General features: G+C 53.0%; 1 protein-coding gene across 3 annotated transcripts in view; it reads right to left on the bottom strand.

Annotated features, from left to right (window-relative positions):
* The window catches only part of TTC7A (tetratricopeptide repeat domain 7A), a 124,553-nt gene that overhangs the window by 58,362 nt on the left and 47,999 nt on the right, over positions 1 to 18,192 (bottom strand). For all 3 annotated transcript variants that reach the window (XM_043603319.1, XM_043603321.1, XM_043603320.1), the window contains 5 exons: positions 17,297 to 17,375; positions 16,368 to 16,525; positions 15,735 to 15,798; positions 5,879 to 6,016; positions 4,224 to 4,307 (listed from right to left, as the gene is read on the bottom strand). In XM_043603319.1, coding sequence (XP_043459254.1) covers positions 4,224 to 4,307; positions 5,879 to 6,016; positions 15,735 to 15,798; positions 16,368 to 16,525; positions 17,297 to 17,375 — 523 coding nt within the window. The remainder of the gene's footprint in view (positions 1 to 4,223; positions 4,308 to 5,878; positions 6,017 to 15,734; positions 15,799 to 16,367; positions 16,526 to 17,296; positions 17,376 to 18,192) is intronic.

Genomic DNA, 18,192 nt, shown 5'->3' with positions numbered 1-18,192 from the left:
TGACACCATTACTGACAGCCCTGGGCCTCAACAGACTGGGTGCCTCATGCCTACGGCGGGGGGGGGAGGGGGGGGGAGCTCCCAAACCGCCAGTCCTTGCTCTGTACCCCTTTCCTCCCAAGAGCCAGGAAGAGGGCCCGGTGAGAGGAGCACAGGTCATGTTGAGTGGACAAATCCCTCCTGGGCTTCAGGTTCCTCATCTGGAGAATGGAGGCTGTGACCTTTGCCCAGAGGTGGTGTGCCAACAGCTAAGGTAACAGCAGGTGGAAGCTCTTCGGAAGGAACTCAAATATGAACCATGGAAATTTTAGAGGCCAAAAGGGGCTCTCTCAAACTTCTGAGCTCAATAGCCTTCGTTTTCAGGGGACGGGATGACACCAAAGCCCTGCAGGAGCTGGAGGCAGGGCTGTGGTGGGGAGATGAGACGAGGCATAAACGCTGGCAGAGGAGGAGGAGAGAAGTCTAGCTGGCAGAGCCAAAGAAAACCTCCAGCCAGGAATCCGAGGTCCCACAAGGCTCCAGGGACTCGGCCACAGAGATGGGGCCAGAATGGACCTGCTGAGAATGGCCATGTGTGGAGGGAGGGCCAGGAGGAGAGACCATCTGCAGCCAGGCAGCAATACGACCAACACAATAATGAGAAGAAGAACACCAGCTAACACTTACTTAGATCTTACTATGTACCAGGCACTGTTATAAATCAGGGCCAAATGTGGCCCTCTGTCTGCTCTTGGAAATAAAGTTTTATTGGAACTCAGCCACACCCATTCATGTATGTATTGCCTACAGCTGTTTTTATGACAGAGTGGAGTAGTTCCCACAGAGACTACTTGGCCTGCAAAGTCAAAAATATTTACTATTTGACCCTGTATAGAAGGTCTGCTGTCCTCTGTGCTAAGTGCTTTATAAATATTAAGTCATTCATTTTTCACAACTCTTCTATGAGGTAGTATGCTATGTCCCTATTTATAGGTGAGGAAACTGAAATGCAGAGAAGTTAAGTAGCTTGTTCAAAGCCACAGTACCCATAAGTGGCTGAGCTGGGGTTTGAACAGTCTGGCTCTAATTTTGTAACCACTGCCCTATTCTGCTCTGTGGTGACTACCTTGGCAGAAGAAGCCTCTGTCTCCCTGCTGCACGTACACACACACACACACACACACACACACACACACAGTCAGGGCTTCTGACTGAATCCAACACTTTTCCAAGAAACTCAGCAGTGACACCACCCCAAGTGTGCACACTCCCATGGTTGTGTGACCCCCAGGTAGGCAGGCAGGCAGGCAGGGGCATGCGTGTGTAACTACAATTCCCACATGCTAAGCCCTGCTGCGAGTCAAGCTTCCTCACCATTAATTAGCTTTCACCCTCCCCAGCAACTCCGAAGGTTATCATTGAGGAAGTGGGACTCTGTTATGCTTACTTGTCCTCAGCTCAGTGTGAGACTGGCAGAAACAGACCTGGAACTCAATATCTGTGTCCACCCTAGACCCCCAGCCTCTCTCTAGCTACCCCTCCTTTCTCAGCCCAGACATGACAGACTGAGACTCTGGGCGCAGGCTTATTAGGCCAATTCCAGGTGTCCTAGTCAAGGGCCAGTTCCCGGCCCAGTACTGGGCTGGGGTTGTGGGGTCACTGCAGGAAGGCGGAAGAGGTCATGACTCTTGGCTATCAGGTGCCTGCACAAAGGTCAGGGACAGAAGACAAAAGCTACCATTCCCCACTGCTCTCTTGGGAAACACAGGACACGCGAGGGTGTGAGACCAAGCACAGGAGGGTGTCAGCAGACGACCTGTTCTGGCAGGCTGGGAGACTGGCCTAGGCTGCAGGATGGGAGGTGTCGTGAAGGGCCTGAAGGGGCTGCCAGGAGATGCACAGCTCCTGTGAATGCAACTCCCTGCACCCCCCGCCACGGCCCCCTGTCCACACAGCACAGCAAGCCTCGGGTTCTCCTTGGCCTCCTTCCCTGGCTGCTGGCCTCTGCAGGGTTGAAGTGTTCCCTGACCTTGAAATAAAGGTTCTATAACCCTGACTGTCCATGTTCACCACACACAGACCACAAAATGCTGCTATTTAAGGAGCCATCTGAGGACTCCACAGTCACGGTTGGCAGCTTTTTTTTCTTTTTCTTTTTTTTTTTTTTGTCATGCTGGTTACCTAGCAACGCAGCCAATGTGACTGCTGAGGAGACCAAGAGAAGGAGCGACCTAAATCATGTCATGGACCTCATCGTTTCTTCCTGCAGGTTGAGGTGTCAGATGTGTTTATATTGGCCTGGCCTCACCTTCGGCACAAGTGCAGGTACAAGAACCTTGATTCCTACCTTAGGCTTTGGCAGAGACCAGCTCTGGCCAATGTCGAGGGCTGCCTGGGTCAACCAGGCAGACTGAGCTGGTGTGCAGGTTCCTGAGGGGAGTGGAGAGTGTGTTTCCAGAACAATCTCCTGCTACACCAAATGCAGGGATGGGTATAACCCAGTGTCTCCAGACTGTGGGGTCTCATGTGCGAGGAACTCCCGCATCACCCCGACTCCCTGCCTATAAGCCCATTCTCATGCCCACCTTGCTGGTCTGTGAAGGAGCCAGGCCCGAACACCAACTCCCTGGGTCCTGGGACGTGCCAGACTGCGTGTGGACCTCTCTGATCTCTGAGCCTGGCTCTTCTCAATAAGGAGGTTCAAGATCCCGTACCTCCCAGACTAACATGACACCTTCTCCTGAGACTGGGGGCTTCCTGGAGTACCACCAGATATTAAAGCTAACTTCTGAGTGTGGTACATTCTTCTGAGAGGGGTCCCCAGCTTTTCTTGGCATCTCAAAGGGGGTTCATGATTCACAGAAGGGTGAGGACCACTGCCGTGGCCCTGGGCCTCTCCTCCTGGTTCATGCTCACTATTATAAGACTAGAGGCTCTTTGTTTCCCAGAGTCGGGAAGAAGCTGTCACATGCCCCTGTGAGCTGTCTGCCCAGGCTCTGTGTAAGCTCCAGCCCTACCTCCTCCCCTCCCTCAGGCCTCACTCTGTCTGTGGCTTGAACTCCCCCTGAGCCTTGACAGGACCCTGCTGAGCACAGAGCCAGGGTACATCATGTCTGTGCATTTAGGAGGCTCTGGGAGGTCAACTTGATGGGGGAGGGGAAGAAGTCTGGGAAGACAAACTTGATAGTGGGGGGCGGGGTGGTGCAGGGGTGGGAGGCTCCCCAGGTGATTCTCACCATACTCCCCTGGCCCCTTCCCACCTGTCAGGCTGCAGCCCCTGCTCTTCTTCCTCTTCCCTGCCTGACCCGGCCAGCACGGCCTCCATTTGTGGGGGAGTTGCTGGCAAGCCCAGGAGGGCCCGCCTCGGAGACGAGCTGCAGGGCTAGAAATGGCAGGTGGCACAGATGGGCGGGGGAGGGGGCAGGAATTCCCTCAGCCCCACAAAAGGGCTCTGGGTGTTTACAGCTCTTGGCACGATTTGCAAGCTCCTGCCACCTTATTTCCTGCATTCATAATGTCCTCGGCTCTAACACCCTCAGCACCCAGCTCCGGAAAGGTTTTCCTTTCATGTTACTGCTGAAAATAGAGGCTTATGTAAGTGTAATTCTCATCAGAGGAGAAAGCAGGGGGTGCTGGAACAGGGCTCGGTGGGTAGAGTGCAAAGGTGGCCCTGGTGACCTGGGATAAGGGCAGTCTCCCTGCCCCCGCCCCAGCCACATCCTCTGACGCAGTCCTCCCTCTGAACTCCCAAACTCCCATGTGGGAGCTGCTGTTCTGCTCCACCCTCAACCTCTCCCTCCCAGGCAGGTCCTTCCATGGGAAGGTCCTTTCCTGACACCACACTCGATGGGCAGGAAGAGAGCTACGACCCAAATGGAACAACGTGCTCCTTGCCCAGAAGCCTTGTCCCAGGCCTGTTTCACACAGTGGTACTCAAGTCACACATGGAAATGCTCCGATGCCACATGTGTGCGCATGTACTAGGAGAAAAGCATCCACAGACTCACACTGCACACCTGGCACCTCATAACTCACAGGGGGACACCAGAGTCACACAGGGGTCTGTGTGTGACCCTCTGGTGCCCCCCACTCTCCTGGAGATTAAAACCTGATGCAGGACATTTCTGAATCACCGCCACACCCTCCACTCACCTCTGGGAGGGACCAAAGGAGAGCAGAGGCCCCATGGGTGGGGCCCTATGGGTGCAACCTCCCCCACCCCCCACACACACCCCGGGTCTTACCTTCCCACAAGCCACCATGGAGAGGGCCACTTGGTACCAAAGGTGAAATTCTTCAAAGGCAAACTTCATGGCTCGCTCCAGGCACTGAGGAGAGGGGGCTGGTCAGCACTTCCCCACCAGGGGTCCTCCCCTCCCAGCCCAGTCCACTCCTTTCCATGGTAACCACTGCCCAAATCACTTCCTGGAGGAGGCTGTCTTCGGCCCACACTTGGTTCCCGTCAGCAAACGCCAGGCATCACCTGTCCCTGCCACAGGCATGCTGGATGACTGCACAAGTCTCTTACCCTCTCTGCCCCTCGGTTCCTACCTCTACAACGTGTGAAAACCTTCCAGGGTGATGGTCAAAAGTGAATGAAATTGGGTCTGGGTTTTTAAAATTTAAACATCCCATAAAAACGATAAGTGACATTCATTATTGTGCACGGTACCATTCTCAGCTTTTTACGTGTATTAACTCATTCATTCTCCCCAACAGCTCTGTGAGGTGGGTTCTCTCATTATTCCCATTTCACAGATGAGGAAGCTGAGGCTTGAATGACTTATCAGGGTCACAGGGCTAGTAACTGGCAGAGCAGGCTGACTACAAAGCCCCCCAGATGAAAAGGCTTTTTCTCGGTTTTGCTATTCTCTATGACCACCGAGAAGACTGACTGCCCCACCTGCCTGTCCAGTCCTGGGCAAGCCCGTATCAGGGGTGGCCTGGTGAGATCCAACAGACAATACAAGTGCTTCCAGGCGATGGAGGCAGAAGCCAGCATGTGAGGACAGGATTCATCATGTGGCCATGGTCAGGCGGCGTGGGAAACAGAGGTGAGGTTACAGGACCAGACAGTATGTACTTTAAGAGCTCGCTGGCCTGGGTTCACTTGCTGGCTCAGCGTGCACTCTCACTGCCATCTTGGGCAAGAAACCATCTCTCTGGGCCTTGCCTTCCTTGCTGGTAAACTCGAGAGAATACTACTTAAAGAAGGTATCCTCTGAGAGCACCTTGCATGGCACCTGGGGCAAGCAGGTGTCACCCACCTCATCAGCAGATGTCACCCACCCCAGGAACCCCGTAAACACATGGGAAGAGAATCCACTGCTAAAAGGCCTATCCCTAGTGCCACCTTTGATCCCAGCCCAGATTGGAAAGCTCAAACATATATGCGTGCCATTCGCACTGTGGGGGACGGAGAGAGGGACGGCTTGGTGCTCTGGTCCTTCCATCTCCACCCCGGACAGGCACCATCCCTAGAGCGTTGCCCGACCAGGGTCTGCTCAATAGATTGAGGGTACTCTGTCTAGCTTGGGTGGGAGGGGGCCCAGGTTCCCGACACACACCAAGCTCAGAACCTTGTCAGGAGAGGCAGTAATGAAACACCAGTGTCCTCTGTGGGGGAAACTGAGGGGCGGATAATTTTCCCTTTGTGTTTCTCTATGCAACGCCATGTGTTTTTTTCAAAAGAAAATCACACAAAAACACTAGTAAAACAACTGAAAACCAAAACCCCACCCTGCCAGTGATGAGCAGCTCTCCCAACATTGGAAATGGAATGGTCCTAAGCCTGGTCTCCCAAGAACTGAGCTGTACCCCTTGGTGGAGGCAGGAAAGGGACAGAGGAGGAGGTCCTTGGTGGGCCACCTGACTTCTGGGGAGGGGTGGGCCACTGTACCTCAGAGAGCATGACGTACTGGCCTCTCCTGCCCAGCGTGATGCTCAGGAGGTCATAGATGGCCGCAGCGTTCCGCAGGCTCACTGCCCGGTCCTCCTCCTGCTCCGGTGCTCGGCTCAGCACCACATCTCGGGTAGCCTGTGGGGGAACGTGGGTTGGGAAAGAGCAAGGACAGAAAATAAGCAGCTTCCTGCCTCCAAGGCCTGGTGACCATCACCCTTACATTGCTAACCTAGGCCATGCTCCTAAAATCAGCCAGAGCCTTTCCCCATCCCCATGAAGGCCCCCATGAAAGAGAGAAAACCCTCTACTCATAGCCCAGGTGAGGAAGCAGTTCTGAAGGTTCCTGCTATTCAATGTTTTAGTCTGCAAAATCTCAAACCTACAGAAAAATTTCAAGGATAATGGCACTGATCACATTTGCCTGTCTCTAGTATATAATAATAATAATTAATAATAATAATAATAATAATAATAATAATAAAGTCATTATGGTAAGATGACCCTTTGCCCCTAAATACAAGAGGGCATTTTTTTTTTTTAACAACCACAAGAGAAATGCCAGTATTTCAGGAAATGTAAAACTGAAACCTCTCATACCAGCTCACAGTCAGATCTTACCACCTGCCCACTGCTGGTCTCACTAGAAATTTTCTCATCCCAGAACCCAATCCAGGACCATGCCCTGCATTCAGGGAGTACGTCTCTTTTGTCTCCTCTCAGCCAGAAGAGCCCCTCAGCTCTCGTCTGTCTTTCAAACACTGGCATTTTTGAGGACATGTTTATGTGTTTTGTGGAACAGCTCCTTGTGTGCTTGGAATTGTCCACTCACAGAAAGAGCTTCAGGTAATATCTGGAACTGTCTAGATTAGGTGGGTGGTTCTGCTGCTTGACTCACAGGAGGGGAGCTTGGGCTGTGGCTCCTTGGTGTCCTCTGCAGGTCCCCTGAGTCCCTCTGATAAGGACTCCTCCGCTGCTATACTTCCTTCCCATCACCCTGTGTCCAACCCAGACCCTATCCTGACTCCTTCTGACCATGGAACTCTCATAAGCTCCCTAAGAAACCTCTCCCATAACATAGGGCCTCTGTGCTTGGTGTCCAGCACTTAGGAGTTCAGTAGCTCAGAGTTGCCAGGTGGCTGGCTACTGGGTGGGAGGGTGGTGGCAGGGGGCGGGATGGGGGGAGGAGAATGGGAAAGTGTGCTTTAGGAGTAGGTGACTCTGTACAATCTGTATTGCCTGAAATCTCCCCCGTGTGGATTTAGGACCCTCTTTTTCTGTGGCCTGTGATCCCACCCCCTCTTGTAAACCCGTGCCCTGGGGACGACACTCAGGCTCGGCAGTAATTCAACACGAATCACGGTTCTTCGAGCTGAGCAGCAACAGGGCAGGGTCCAGGCTAGGGATGCTTTGGGACCTCTGCCTTCCCCAGCCCCCACCACACACACCTGAGCACTGTATCTGAACTGAAGGAAAGCTGGGTTCCAGCCAGATGTCCCTACTGGCAACTCTCAGTATCCTCCTCCATCTGTATTAGGGACTGAGCCCCCTTTTTTATGTTGGGACCCACCCTCTTCTACTTTCCCGCACAGGACCTCAGAACCAAGGATGCTGGGATAAAAGGAAACTTAAAATGACAATCCTTCCTGTCTAGAGATGGTCCTCAAAACTTCCACCTGGGAAGGACTACTAACCCCTCCTCCAGGTCAGGGGCTGAGGCTCCCAAGGGCAAGTGGTTATAGAGGCAGAAGAAGGTCAATGGCCTTCAGACTGCAGGCTCTGAAAAGTGTCCTGTTGTGCAGGCCTAAAGTGCGTTACCACAGTCTTCTGGAAGCCAAAATGCGTGTAAGACCCAAGGAAGTAACTCACCCATGGGGGCATTTCAGGAAGGCAAAGCAGTGGCCAGGGGCTCTGATGGGTGTTCCTCCAGCCACAATAGGTGAGGGCTGCCAACCTTCCCCCCCGCCCCCACCCTGTACATGTACCAGTCCCAGGAGAAGGTGCCGGAGAGGCCAGGAGATCCCCAGAAAGGATGAGCAATGGTGCCAACCAGATAAACAAGAGCTGGTCAGGAACTCCAAAGGGTTAAGGGAGAGGAGCAGAGAGGGAAAGTGCCAGAGAAATCCCTCTCCTTCTCAGTGAAATCCACCCACACAGGCACCATCAGGAAGAGAGAAGAAATTCTGAGAGGCTTGGCAGGAGCTTTCTCTAAGCAGAGCAGGAACACAACACTGGCCATGTACCTCCCCCCTCCGCCACTTCCGGCCTTCCCCTCCAGCAGCTCCCCAGCTCTGGCCACTGAGGGTGGGGCCCAGAGAGGCGACTTTGCCAGGCAGCAATGACAGGGGTGGGGGACAATGAGAGGACAGGAGGTACAGACCCTGCCCTCAGGGAGGGGCCGTGGAACCTTCTGGAAGCAGCAACAGTACTTGCGCCCAGTGGAATTTGACCTAGAGCTTGGGTGGGAGAGGGGTCCTAATGGAAAGGGAGCAACACTGGCAGCCTGTGGTGGAGTGGGGTTGGGGGGCTTTTCTGTGGGGAGTGGGGAGATGCCTGGCTGGGCACATGCAGGACCTAGGAAGCTACCCATGCATACCAATATCCTTCTGGGGATGGTGAGCAGTGAGCTGTGACCGAAGCCTCAACTCTGGTTGGCCTGTCCTTGAAGAACAGCCCCTGCAGACCTCAACTCCCAACCCCCTCCAGACTGCTCCAGGACAAAGTCAAACCTCCTCTTCTGTGGCTGCCATGAGGCCCTTTGCCATGAGGTCCTGCTCACCTGGTCAGCTTCTCCCACAACCAGCTCCCAATTGTCTCCCTGCCCCATGGGACTCCTTCAGCTCCCTCTCTGCACCATGGACAGACAATCTGTACCCTCTGTCAATGTGGATGCCCCCTGGCTCCTTACAACCCAACTCACGTACCTGTTCCTTCAGGTGTTGACCTGACTTATCCCACCAGGCAAAGCCCCCTGCCCGTGTCCTCTCCCAGCATGACACACAGACCCCAGCCCCTGTATGCTCAACAGTTCTTGGGGGTTCTTGGGGCAGGGATGTCTCGCTGTCTCCAGCACCTTCCTTGGTCCATGTCTGTAGAATGATGCTGAGAGAGAAAGATTTCTGGACCTAGTGTGGAAACTTTCTTCTCTTGCCCTAGACCTTGCCTTTGAAGACAACAGTGTCTCTGAATGTGTGCCTGGGGGGAAGGGAGCGGTGGATTTCCAGTACTGGGCATGGATTGAGTCAGAAGTCCAGGAACAGATCTGAGCATCTCCTCAGCCTGGGGGCTGGCCTCCCCAGAAGGTAGACAGCAGGGAAGGGGTCTCCTCAGGGGTCCTCAGGACCTGGCGCCTGTGTCAAAAGGGAAGCATGGTTCCCCAAAAGAAAGCCAAAAGCAGAAGTTTGCCCCAGTTGCTATGCCTTTGGGGCAGGGCTGCGGTGAAATGCTACAGTGGTGCTCGCCCGCCGGGTGGGGGAAACAGGGCAAAAGGAAGGAAGCTGTGGGGGTTAGCAACAGGGCAGGGATTCATGTGCGGCATGGAGGGCGGAGCCTCAGACACTTTGGGGACTTCTGGTCACTGCCTGTGTGCCCTGAGTGTCCTGTTCTTCCTCCCCTGGGCTCACCACCCTCAGGCCAGCGATACTACAAGATTCACGAGCAACCTTTGAACTAGTCCCAGCCACTCTTTTCCTCCACCATCCAAATGGCCTTGCTAGGAAATCCTTCAGATCAAATGCAGTGACAGATATGAATGCACCAAGACCCATAAAGCAATATGTAGACACTAAATACTCTTCTCACCATCACCATCCTTACTAGGCTGGGCGTAACACAGAATATTCTCCCAGCACAACCTCCAGGACCCTCCGCCTCTGGAGATTCCCTGTCCTTGTCTGGTCCACGAATTCTGTCCCAAGCAGGGCTTGTGAGCTGTACCTTCTCCCAACCTGGGCCCTCTGGCTGTCTCCCCATGGAAGCCCCCTCCAAACTGAGGGCATTCACGCAGGCCCTCTGCAAGTCAAAAGAGGAAAAGCAAAGAAGAATGTTCTTCCCCACCCCCATCATCCAATAGCTCATTACTGCCAGCATGACCCATATCTGGTGTTTGGAGAAGGATCCATGAAACAAGTGTAGGGCCTCCCAGAAGGGTCAGCGAGACAACTGCCAGGTCTCCAGGCAGGCCAGCCCGTGTGAAAGCTGAGGCAGGAGACTCCTCTTCCAACAGTCATCCTTCACATGTGCTGCATGTCACCTTTTCAGGGTCACATCTGTCACATCTCATCCAGCCTCACAGTAACTCCAGGGAGGGGCAGGGGGAACTGCTATGCCCCCTGGGCAGATGGGAAACTGAGTCCCAGAAGGTGAACTCATTGTGCAAGGTCCCCGAGAGTTAAGGCTGCGCCTTCAACAGCCAGTCCAGGACAGCTTCTGCCTGCCTCTGGTCCTGACCTTATGCTGACTGCAGGGCCTCAGACCACACTGACCTTCGCTTCCACCTGGTCCCATTTCTCCTCTCTAATCCTGGACACAAACAGGGTAAGAGAAGTAAAGGGAACTAACTTGTGGAGTACTCTGTAAGCATCTCACAATGACCTCATGCACTACTATCCTATTTTACAGATGAGAAGACTGAGGCCCAGGGAGGCTCCCCAAGGCATACAGATAGGTGGGACCCGGATTAGAGCCTAGACATTCTGACTTCACCCCCGGAGGCCTCTGAAGAAGTGTCCAGTGGCCTCGTCCATGCCAACAGAAGCCCTGGGATGGCTCTGCTTATAAAAGAACCAAAGCAAAACACAAGGCTGGGCATTCCAATCAGGAAAAAAGCCCCTCGGGCAATGGGTCCAGCCATGTTCTCAGACACAGCTGCTCCACCGGCCAAGGACCCGGTCTCAGGGCCTGCTGCTGCCACCCTACAAAAGCACCCCGGAAAGGAGTCTCCCAGCAGCATCTGCGACTGGCACCTGCCCCTCCCTGGAGGGCACTGTCATGTTCTGCTTGTGCTCTCGTCCCCCACCAGCAGACATAATTACCACGGCTCTCAAGCTGCTGGTCCACAGAGCCAAGAAATAACATGCTCTGTGACGTGTCCCATCTACGCAGCAACCCGGGCCAGGCCCACGCCAGCCCCCACTCTCCTGCCGCATCAGGCTTCTGCGGCAGAAATCGCAGCTCTTCCTGCCAGCGAGGGCGAGAGGCTCTCCCACCTCTACTGAACCGACTGTTCCGAGCTGGCAGCGTTATCAGACCCTTTACCATCACAGTCTGCAGCAGCACAGGGCCTCGTGTTAAAGCAAACCAGGTGCCAAATGCTGGAACGATCTGTGCTCATCTGCTGAGTCCCAAATGGAATCAAGCCCAAGAAGCACTTTCTTTTCTTCTTTTCTTTTCTCTTCTTTTCTCTCTTCTTTTCTTTCTTTCTTTTTTTTAAAACTGAATGGTATCCTCAAACCAATTTATGTCCCAACCAGAGCTGAGCCTCAACATATTCTAAACTGACTGAGCTGGAGCCAAGTATTTATCAGGACAAAACAAATACGTGGTGAACATCTACAATGTACTAGGCGCCTTGTGTTCATTTTCTTGCTTTTTCTGTGCAAGAGAGGCCTTATTAGTCTCATTTTACAGAGGAGAAAACCGAGGATCAGGCAGGTAAGAACCTTGTCCAGGCCACACAGATTGTGAATGGCAAATTCCAGACTCAGACTGCTGGGTGCCTGACACTGGGCATGGCACAGTTAGTTAAGCTGCAGGGTCCTGGTCCCCAGAGGCTTACTCGTCCACCCCGTTCTCACTCAACACCAGGCCTTTGTGCCTTTTTAGTTTCCAAGCACCTGATACCAGCAGCAACTTCTCCACCAGCTGAATGCAACAGGGACCCACAGATTGTCTGTCTTAGCATATATTTTATGCCTAGATCAGTATTGTAGAAATGATCAAGATTTCTGTACTTGCTGGTTCCCCAACTGTTTGAGAAAATTAGACTAGTTTTTGATATATGATTCTTTTAAAAACTAAAATACATACTTGGGCTTCAGCAGATGGGGGTGGGGGGATTCCTCCTGATATGGGGACCAGGATTCTCCAGCTCCCTGGATAAAGGGTGGAAGTAGGTGGAATTGGGGTCTGTGATTGAACTCCTCATCATTGTTTCTCTGGTGCTGGGCATGGCCTGGTATGTTGTAGCTTCTCTAACAAGACTAGATGGATGGACACATGGATGGAAGGATGGATAAGCAAACAGGTGGGTGGATGGATGAATTTTAAAATGTCCTTTTGGGGGCACCTGGGTGGCTCAGTTGGTTAAAAGTCTGACTTCAGCTCAGGTCATGATCTTGCATTTTGTGAGCTCGAGCCCCACATCGGGCTCTGTGCTGACAGCTCTGAGCCTGGAGCCTGCTTTGGATTCTGGGTCTCCCTCTTTCTCTGCCCCTCCCCCGCTCATGCTCTGTCTCTCTTTCTCTCAAAAATAAACATTAAAAATTTTTTTTTAATAAATAAAAAATAAAAAAATAAAACAAAATGTCCTTTTGGCCCCAAAGACTCAAAACTAGGTCTAAAACACAAATCTTCTTCAACCAGTTATAACTCACATCCCTTGCATTTCTGTGAAAGCACTTGTACGGTTTCTATTTACCTCTTGAAAGACAAGGGGATTCCCTATTCATTCTGATCACGTTCGGCTGGCCTGTAACAAAAACCGTATCTAAGGTAACAGCCCCAAGCTCAAGACTGCTTGCAAGCTACTACTCTGAGTTCCAAACCACAAAATAGGGGCTGACATGCTCAAGAAACCTGTGGACACCGTTTCCCAGAGCAGCTGCTCTGGTGATCCTAGAGGTGGAAAGCTTTCATGATTATGTCTCCTGGGCTGGCTCTGCTGGGGTAGCTTTTACCACAGCATAATGAATTCGGCACGTATTAGGAAAACCCAAGTAGCAGCCAAGGCAGCCAGCTACTGTTCTAGAGGCTTCTCCCTATCATCTGCAGCCAAGCCCAGCCAGCATCAAAGGGAGATGAGGAAAACCCCACAGGTACATGGAAGCCAGGCTGAGCCTCAGGGTTCAGCTAAGGGATCAGAGCCCAGGAGGCTGGAATAGTGGTGTCCACACCTGATTGAAAATGTGACCCGCAGGGGAAGAGGGTACGAAACAAGGGCAAGGGAGAAGTCAGAGGCTATTTGGTCTCTCTGAGAAACCGCTCTGAGCCACAGAAGCCAGATCCAGATCCCAGGTGGAAAGCCCTCTGTAGATGAGACACCAAAGCTCTCCCCCAGATTCCTAAAGTTTCTAGACATGTGACAGGCTGGGTGTGAGCAAGAGGAAACAAACCAGCCAGCCCTGGAAGAGTGCCTCCTCCCAGCCCAGTGCACACAGCGTCTGGGCACTTCCTCTGCTTTGTGTGCTACAGGAATTCCCAGGACACCACCTGGCCAGCCGGCCTGCACCCTCTGAGTCTCCTGGGCAGGCCAACAAGTCACACGGCCTCTTGCAAAAGGGCAGGAGCTTCTTGGAGAGAAATCCCATGTTTAGGAAAATTCACTTTGGCTTCAAATGTAGGCCATTTTTTAGTAAAAGGCCATTCTCCACTTTGAGATATAGTAGGGTAGTTTGAGGGTTTGGGGTTGGGTGGGGGGATAATCTAATGGAAGGGCATCTGAACTCTGGTCCTGGGCTCCCAGATCAGGCAGAGGCCACCAAAAATGGCTAAGGGAGACAGAGTCCAGCCTCGGTCCCTGCCATCTCACATCGACAGGCACGTCCCTGCTTGCAAAGCCCTCCCTGAGCCTCGTCTCATTTGATCTTCAAAACTACCCCCCTTGGCCTTTTTACAGATGAGGGAGTCAAGAATCAGAGCAGTTTGTAAGTGGCAGAATCCAGACTGCAGTCCAGGGCTTGGGCTCCATGGCCTGTGTTTTGGAAGTTATTTAGGGAGGCAGACATCATTCAATTCATGGCTGTGAAGATTATTAGTGTGTGACCTTGACCAAGACACAAACCTGCCCTGGACCTTACTTTTCTCATCTGCACAATGAGAACATATTAGTACTAGACTGAACCATATTAAATGGTTATTTTTTTTCACATGGCTCAACATAAGGCTTCCCTCTATGAGATAATCGGCTCAGAACCTGGCAGAGAAAGGACCTATGAAATGTTCCTGCTTTCGCCTTTTTGCCTCCCACCTGTCATTCCTCAGCATGGGAAGGGGGGTTTCCCGAGACAGATGACTTCAGTGCAGTCTCATCCAAGAGTGGTAGGTGGTGAGATGGCTCAGGTGTGTGGGTGGGGGCAGGGTGGGGTACCAGTCTATGTCTGAGATGCCAGAAGTAGAAACTGGGGCTCAGTCTGTGGTTAGAGTGGGGGCCCATTTTCCATGAAAAGAGCATTGTTCTCCCATGAAAATCAAACCCTGCACTTGGTATTTCTATCCTCACCGCGGGCTAACCAGCTAGATGCCCCTTCTTCGAGCAACCACTCACCCCCTCATCAGCATGACCTTGCAAACCTTCTGGACCATGGCCTGGCTAAGGAAGGCTATAATCTCTCGCTGCCCCAGTCCAGTGTCCCTCTCCTGCCTCCCTGCCTGCAGACCCGGTGAGGTGGAGGGAACCCACTGACCAAAGCTCTCTGAACAAGTCCTATTACTGCATTGTCCCAGGTGTCCAGAGGAATATTAGTTTCAGGCTCTTCAGGGACCCAGCTCATGGGGTCTTGGTTTCTTAAACTCCACTTCTACAAGCTGCTCTCAGATGTGCCAATTTAGCAAATTGAGTCCCCAACCTGGGGGGAGGTGGGGTGTCCCCAGCTCACAAGCTCTGAGGGACTCCTTAGCCAGAGGGCTGACATGCAGCCTTGGACTCCACCCAAGCACACCACGTGGGCAGCACCTGCACCCTCTGGCTTCCGCTGCTCCAGCACACCCCTCCTCCGCCTCCCTCCCAGTCCAGGCCATCCTTCTCACCATCCCCTGGGCCACACTCTCTCCTCCGCTGAGGCTCCAGGGCCCATGCGTGTGTATGTGTGAACACGTGTCTGTGTGTGTATGTGTGTGTGTGGGGGGGGGAACTCATCTCCCTGCCTGAGGCAGGGGAAATGGGTCTTATGAAAACATCCAAAGAGCACTTCCTGCACACTTTGTCCAGCACACTTTATCCCTCCTCTGCTTTATTTTTCCACAGTACTCAGACACTAGCACCCTGGACATTGCAGTGGTTGATTAATTCATTGTCCACCTCCCTCACTAGAATATAAGGTCCATGAGGGTGGAGACTTTTCTCCGCTTGGTTGCTGCTGCCTTTCTGGCTTCCGGAACAGGGCCTGGCACAAAGTAGATGATAATAAATAGTTGCGTGAATGACTGAATTCCTTCTACAGGCACACTTACCTCTGTACACTACTATCATCTAACAGGGGAAGGAACTGAGGCTCAAAGGCACTAGATTTGCCCATGGCCCTCAGGGCCCTCAGGCCCTCAGGCGAGCTGGCAGAGCTGGAAGCTGAATCCAGGCCTTGTGCCTTGAAAGCGCAGGCTCCTTCCACTCCCTCACATTGGCCCCAGAATCAGCACAAGGCTGCTCAGTGCACACTCGTGACTTACTGATACTCATCTTTTGGAATCCCAGAAGAGGCGCTGGGGACTCAACTCAGTCCCTACTCAGGCCCCCAAACGCAGTCTGTGCACCAGACCCAAACCTAGTAGTCTAGGGAGCCTCGCCCCAGTGTGGGGCACAAGTCCAAGAATCCTGCTTTATGGACGTCTGTGGGAGGCTGAGCTGGGTCAGGACCCTGTGGCCTGTGCCTGAGCCCCGCAGCCCTACCCCATGGGGGCAGTGAAGGAAAGCCCTGGAGCTTACCATGGACTCACTGATGAGGAGCAGCAGGAGGGCTTCCTCAATATTATCCTTCGGGCAGTAGAGGCTGAAAGACACAAACGGTGGCCCTGGCTCCAGCACAGCCCTCTCAAAGCAGTGCAGCCGGCCTGCCACACCGGCCTTTCTGCCCCAGAGTCAGCAGCTGCCCCGGTAAGGTGACCTGCTCCTGCATAATTCACAGGCACCGGATAGCACCTGCAGCTCTTTATCAAGCCCCAGAGTTATGGATCTGAAAGACTGGGGTGGGTGGTGGGGCCAGAAATACTGCAGATGATCCAGGGGAAGAAATGTCCCTTTCAGCACCCAGTGCTGCGTGAAGCAGCTGGGGCAGGGAGCCGGGAGCACAAATCCCACTTTCAGTTATTAAACAAATACGAGAGAAGGCACACAAAGACTAGTAGGAAGGCAGATACCCTCCAAATAATTCGATCTTCGGATGCCTTAGAGAATTCTCTTCCCAACCCCATCCTGAGACTGTCTTCCCTGGTCTATCTGGCTCCCGCCGCTGCCTGCCTGGCAGTGAGCTGGGTGGCAGCTGGGGGCAAGTGCAGGGCAGAGAGTGGGGACGTCGGCAGGGCCGAGCCCCAAGTGTGGCATGAGACCAGCAGAGCTTACTTGTCTCCTTCGTAGAGGTGAGGCTTCCGCAGGGCCTGTGTGATGAAGGAGTTCTCCTCCTTGCTCATGAACTCAGGCAGCGGGAGGGACAGGGGGCTCCAGTAGCACTCCTCACTCAAGGAATGTAGCAGGACCCCCGCCAGATGCTTGGCCGCCATCTGGCAGAAAAGGGAGGAAGTCAGACCTGGAACGCCCTCCACCACCCGGCCAAATCCGCCTGCCTTTGTTTGCAGTGTGCTGCCCCTTCAGGAGGCCTGCCTCTCCACCCCTGAGGAGCCCCCTGTTCTGTTTCCAGCACCCCTTCTGTTGGCCTTTGATGGCTTCTACTTCATCTCCTGTCCTCTTTCCTCTCCTAGACAAGATGTATGTTTCCTCCTCCTCTGGCCCCATGGAGCCCAGCACCGCTCTGAGTATTCAGCAAGCCCTTGCAGAGCATAAAGCCACTGGCATGGCAGCTCTCTCGACCAGATGGCTTTCTGATATTTGACCAAAAATTCTAGAGTGAGAAGCAGCTGTGGCTCTGACTTTGGGTGAATCAAAGCCTGAGAAGGTAGACCTGAATTGGGGCAGGAAAGTGAATCCAGGTTATTTATTAGGTTCATAAACAATCCCTAAGAATTGGTGCAGCACCTTGCTAGGAAGGGATGACATTAGGTTTTAACTCTGATCTAACGCTAGGGGCTGTGGGCAGTGCTGTGACAAGGATGCTGACGGTGCCTCCCAGGCATAGTGGGAGAGAATGCGGAGATTGATTAACAATGTCTGCCATGAGCACAGACAGGGAGAGGAGAAGCATGCGTGGGACACACTGTCATCCCTGATTCTTAGGCTGCCTGCTAGCACTTCTGTTGTCTCCCACTGAAAGTGAGCCCTGAACAGGCCAGCCACAGCCAGCACCCAACCCCGAGGCCTCGGCCGTGTGTTATTACCACTTTGAAGTTCTGAGTTGCTTTGGTCTCCACGGTGCGTAGGACCTCCCGGAGCTCTCTCATCCCTTTCACGATGTTCCTAGAGGGAAGACAGCAGAAGCAGGGTCATTACCAGCCTAGCTCCCACAGACACCATCATCAAACCTGCAGATGTAAGTAGAAGCTGGCCCATTAGAGTTTTACTTGAAAACAGTCAGCTGGAATGAAAGGTCAGAGTTGTAACACCAGGATCCTAGAAGCCCAGGATGTAGTTGATCAGAGATAAGAAGGATCCCTCTCCCTCACAGTCCCCCAGGAACCCAGGCTTCCCATTCACTACCAGAAGGGGACCAAGACAGAATATTTCAAACAAGACGCTGTCTTGGCCCCAAAGCCTTGGCTGGTGTCAGATTTTCTGACTTGAATCAGCCTCAAATTCTTCATCTTCACCCATCACACCTGGTCAACGCTGGGGTCCATCCTCACCTCTCAGTCCCCATCACCAGAGCCCTAGACCAGCCTGCATCACCACAAAGGCCAGTATCACCTGCCCCCCCCCCCCCGCCAGCCCCTGCCAGCTCTCTGGGCCCTGAAATAATTTGCAAGCTTTTTAAAGTGTGACCAAAAGTAAAATATACATTTTAAATTGCAACCCGGTATGCACACACTTTCCTTACATAAAACTGAAGCAAGTTTCTTGACACATTACCTAGCTCTACTGTGTGCCGTCCACTCTGGTATTTTCTACTTTATGTCTCCCTCTACTCCTCTTTTTAAAAATGCTGGCTGCAGCCCACTGAAAAGAACTTGCAGCCCACTAGTTTGCACAACTCACTAGTTGTGGCCTGCAGTTTGAAACACTGCTCCATCGCCCCTGGAGGGGTCCACTTGACAGACAAAAGTCATCTTGTTCCTCC

Source organism: Prionailurus bengalensis, chromosome A3, assembly GCF_016509475.1.
Source record: "Prionailurus bengalensis isolate Pbe53 chromosome A3, Fcat_Pben_1.1_paternal_pri, whole genome shotgun sequence".
In the NCBI taxonomy this organism is placed as follows: domain Eukaryota; kingdom Metazoa; phylum Chordata; class Mammalia; order Carnivora; family Felidae; genus Prionailurus; species Prionailurus bengalensis.
The sequence above is the reverse complement of the archived record's forward strand: the minus strand, read 5'-3'. Positions and strand labels throughout refer to the sequence as shown.